The sequence below is a fragment of the Lathyrus oleraceus genome, chromosome 5 (genome assembly GCF_024323335.1).
Source record: "Lathyrus oleraceus cultivar Zhongwan6 chromosome 5, CAAS_Psat_ZW6_1.0, whole genome shotgun sequence".
Classification (NCBI taxonomy): Eukaryota; Viridiplantae; Streptophyta; class Magnoliopsida; order Fabales; family Fabaceae; genus Lathyrus; species Lathyrus oleraceus.
Window position 1 is genome coordinate 612,793,157 of NC_066583.1, and position 3,741 is coordinate 612,796,897.

Below are 3,741 nucleotides of genomic sequence, written 5' to 3' on the forward strand. Positions count from 1 at the left end.
AAAATAGAAATGAATACGGCTGATAAAATGATAAGATTATGTAGTATATGTCGTCAATCTGGGCACAATAAGAAAAAATGTCTCGATCTATGAGCAACCTCTGCATCATAATTTAGTACCTCCAATTTTTGTAACCTTTAATTTTGATATATTAATAACTTTTTGTTACAACAAGGTTAACAACAAACATCACTCAAACTTAAGCACACTTAAAACCGAACATGTCTAAATAAACAACACAAACAACAAATATCAAAACAGATGAAAATACTTAACCACAACATTTCTAACTGATTATAACAATCAAACTAATGTCATCCGGTCCAAACATCACTTCCCTAGTATCCTTATCATTTTTTACTCGCACCCAACCACGTACGTCATCAAGTCTCTCAATACTTCTATTTTTTTCCCTTCTGGTATGTTTTCATCTAACCAACGAACCAACTCCCTACTTAGTTGCTCAAAACGACATATGTTTCAAAACATCATCTCCATCAGAGGCTTGTCTCTCGAATAAATCATTTTTCCATAGCGGCGACGGAGACGAAACATGTTTGCAATATGATGAAAAGAGATATGGAAAAACGAATCACCCAACACATCTATTTATACAAAAAAATTACACAATACACGGAGGCGCCAGACCAATTGACGCTTCCTCTCAATATATACACATGGGCGTCAATTGGATTGGCAGCACCATATGCTGTAGCAAACTCAATTGGCGCGGTAGACGCCAATTGATTTGTCACTTACGCCTTAACATTTTTTTTAAAACTTGGGTAGTTTGGGAAATTATTTGAAAAGTGAGTTATTTTGAGAATTTTCTTTAAAATGTGGGATATTTGAGTAAAAAATTCTTATATTTCTTGTGAATTATATACTATTTAATAACTTCGTACAAATTAAAGAATATTATTAATATTATATTTAAAACAAAATTATGAATTTTTAAATATAAAAAAGACTGAAAAAATTAAAATAAAAAGAATAGAATAAATGCAATAATAAATAGTAAATTGCATGATACAAAAATAAATATTACTACTCTATTTTATTGATATTGTAAGATGTTATATGCTTTAAAATAATTATATTATGATAGAATAAAATATTATTTTTTCTTAAATATAAGAGATAAATATATATATATATATATATATATATATATATATATATATAATTTTATTTAAAATACAATAACAAATTTAATATTATATAAAAAATTAAAATATCATTAATTTGTTTTGCATGAATTAGAAATATGATCGATGATCTTACTTAAATTTATCAACTCAATTATCTTATCTAAATTTATCAGTTGAATTATGATCCGCTTTAAAATAAATATATTATGAGAGAATTAAATATTATATGTTTTTTAACATACAAAATATTTAAATTAAATAATTTCAATTAAAATACAATAAAAATAATTAATATTATACAAAAAAATTAAAATATCATTAATTTATTTTATTTGTATTAGAAAAGTGATTGAATTATCTTACCTAATTTATCAGTTGAATTATCTCAACTAAATTTATCAGCTGGATTATCTTATCTAAGATATCATATATCTTAAATAAAATAAAATATTATATTTTCCTCAAATATAAGAGATAAATATAATATAATATAAAAATATACATTAAAATTAAATAATTTTAATTAAAATATAATAAAAAATAATTTATATTTTATAAAAAAATATATCATTAACTTTTTTATATAGATTATAAAAAAAAGTATCATTAACTTTTTTTCGCATAGATTAGAAACGTGGTTGTGTTATCTTATCTAAATTTACGGAGTGACGTAAATTTTATGGGATTGTTTGTTTATGAGAATTTATTTATATAGTTTATAATATTTTTTATAAGTTTTTTTTATAAATTTTTTAATACCTTATAAAAATAGCTTAATATACATATAAAAATTATTTATTATAAAAAATCTATAAACTTGCACATAAATGTTAAAGTATTTATACTATAAGTTATTTATTCAATGAATCAAGGTATTTTAAAATATATTTATTTATTACTCTACTCAACCATAATAACTAAATTGATTGAACCTTGACTAAAATGTATAACCGATTCAATCCAAACTCTTTTTGATAACCTCAAATGCGGGGCTATATATGTAATTTAACCACTTTCGCTCTTATCCACTCCAAAATGCACAAGTCTCTAAATGCAAAAGAATACAAAACTCAACCCTTTTATTTTCTCAAAAAGCACATAAACTAAAGTAAATACTAACCTTTATAAAAAGCACATTGAAATGAAAATTTATTGTTACAAAAACCAAACCCAACCAAAACAAAACAAATCACATAGCAAAAACACCAAAATTGTCATGGCAACAAAAACTAAGAGCCACAACAACGCTAGAAGACCAAACTACAACCATTTCCTTCCTTCCATAGACACTGACTCTGTCAACGAGTCATCACACTTCGAGTTCGACGAGTCAGAACTCTACAACTCAGCTCGCTCCAATTCTAACTCCAACTCACCTGAATTTCGTAAATCCGTTATTGCTTCTCGTTTTCACGCCACTTCGTCTTCCACCGCTGGACGCGTCGGAGATCCGATGTCGCTGCCGGTTAACGTTCCGGATTGGTCGAAGATCCTTGGAGAAGAGAACAGACAGAACCGGAGGAAGAACTACGACGACAGCGATGACGACGGTGACGATGAGAGGGTTCCGCCGCATGAGTTTCTTGCTAGAACGAGAATCGCTTCGTTTTCGGTTCATGAAGGAGTTGGTAGAACTCTCAAAGGTCGCGATCTTAGTAGGGTTCGAAACGCGATTTGGGCTAAAACCGGTTTTCAAGATTGAGTTTAAAGTCTAAACCCGGTCGGATCGAAAATTGGAACATTATATTGGACTCCAATGAAATCATCGAAACTTGTTTTTATTTTTTGTGGAGTTGGTTTATTTTTGTTTTTATTATTACTTTCATCTATGTGTATGGGATGGAAAATATCTGAGGATTTTGTTATTAATATCATTATGATTATGATTCTTCATTGACGTTGTCAACTCGGTTTGTAGAAGTAGAAGTAGTTCAATGATTGGTAGGGTTTTGGTTTTACTTTTATACATTCTTGGATGAGGATAAATAATGGTGATTATTGTGTTTATTATTTTATTTTGGAAAGAGTTTTACTTTAACATTGGAATTAAACCGAATCAAATTACATTGATTGAGATCATATAATTTTTATAAAATTTAAATATTTATATACATTTAAGTGTGAAGAAAGTACAAAATTTAACTTTTTTATTAATATAAAATATTGTATATATATATATATATATATATATATATATATTATATATATATATATATATATATATATATATATATATATATATTATTTATTATAAATATATTATATAAACCTAGTATTTATTAATTGTTTTTATTGATAATATTGATGACTTCTATTTTTTTTTACATGACCCAATCCATGGTGATAATTGCATCTTTGATCTGGGAGCGAGGATATAGTAAAAGGTGAAAAGGAAAAAAAATATGAAGTTTGAAGGATAAGAAATGGATGACTTTGAAAAAGGGGAAATGGTCAAGAAGAAATAACGAAGGTTTTTGAAAGGAAGTAGTAGTATTTTGTAGAGTTTAGTTTTTCTTCATAAAAGAAAATCTATTTACTTTGGGAAACTCAAATTGAATTGAATGATGGTTTTGGGGTGTTTTTAAGAACT

At 26.7% G+C, this 3,741-nt stretch overlaps 1 protein-coding gene across 1 annotated transcript; it reads left to right on the plus strand.

The window, feature by feature from the left end:
* The first annotated feature begins 2,142 nt into the window (after window positions 1–2,142).
* Window positions 2,143–3,044, plus strand: LOC127087045 (uncharacterized). The gene has a single exon (XM_051027887.1). It carries the CDS (start codon window positions 2,293–2,295, stop codon window positions 2,851–2,853), a length of 561 nt encoding a protein of 186 aa, XP_050883844.1. The 5' UTR covers window positions 2,143–2,292; the 3' UTR covers window positions 2,854–3,044.
* The last annotated feature ends 697 nt before the right edge of the window (window positions 3,045–3,741 follow it).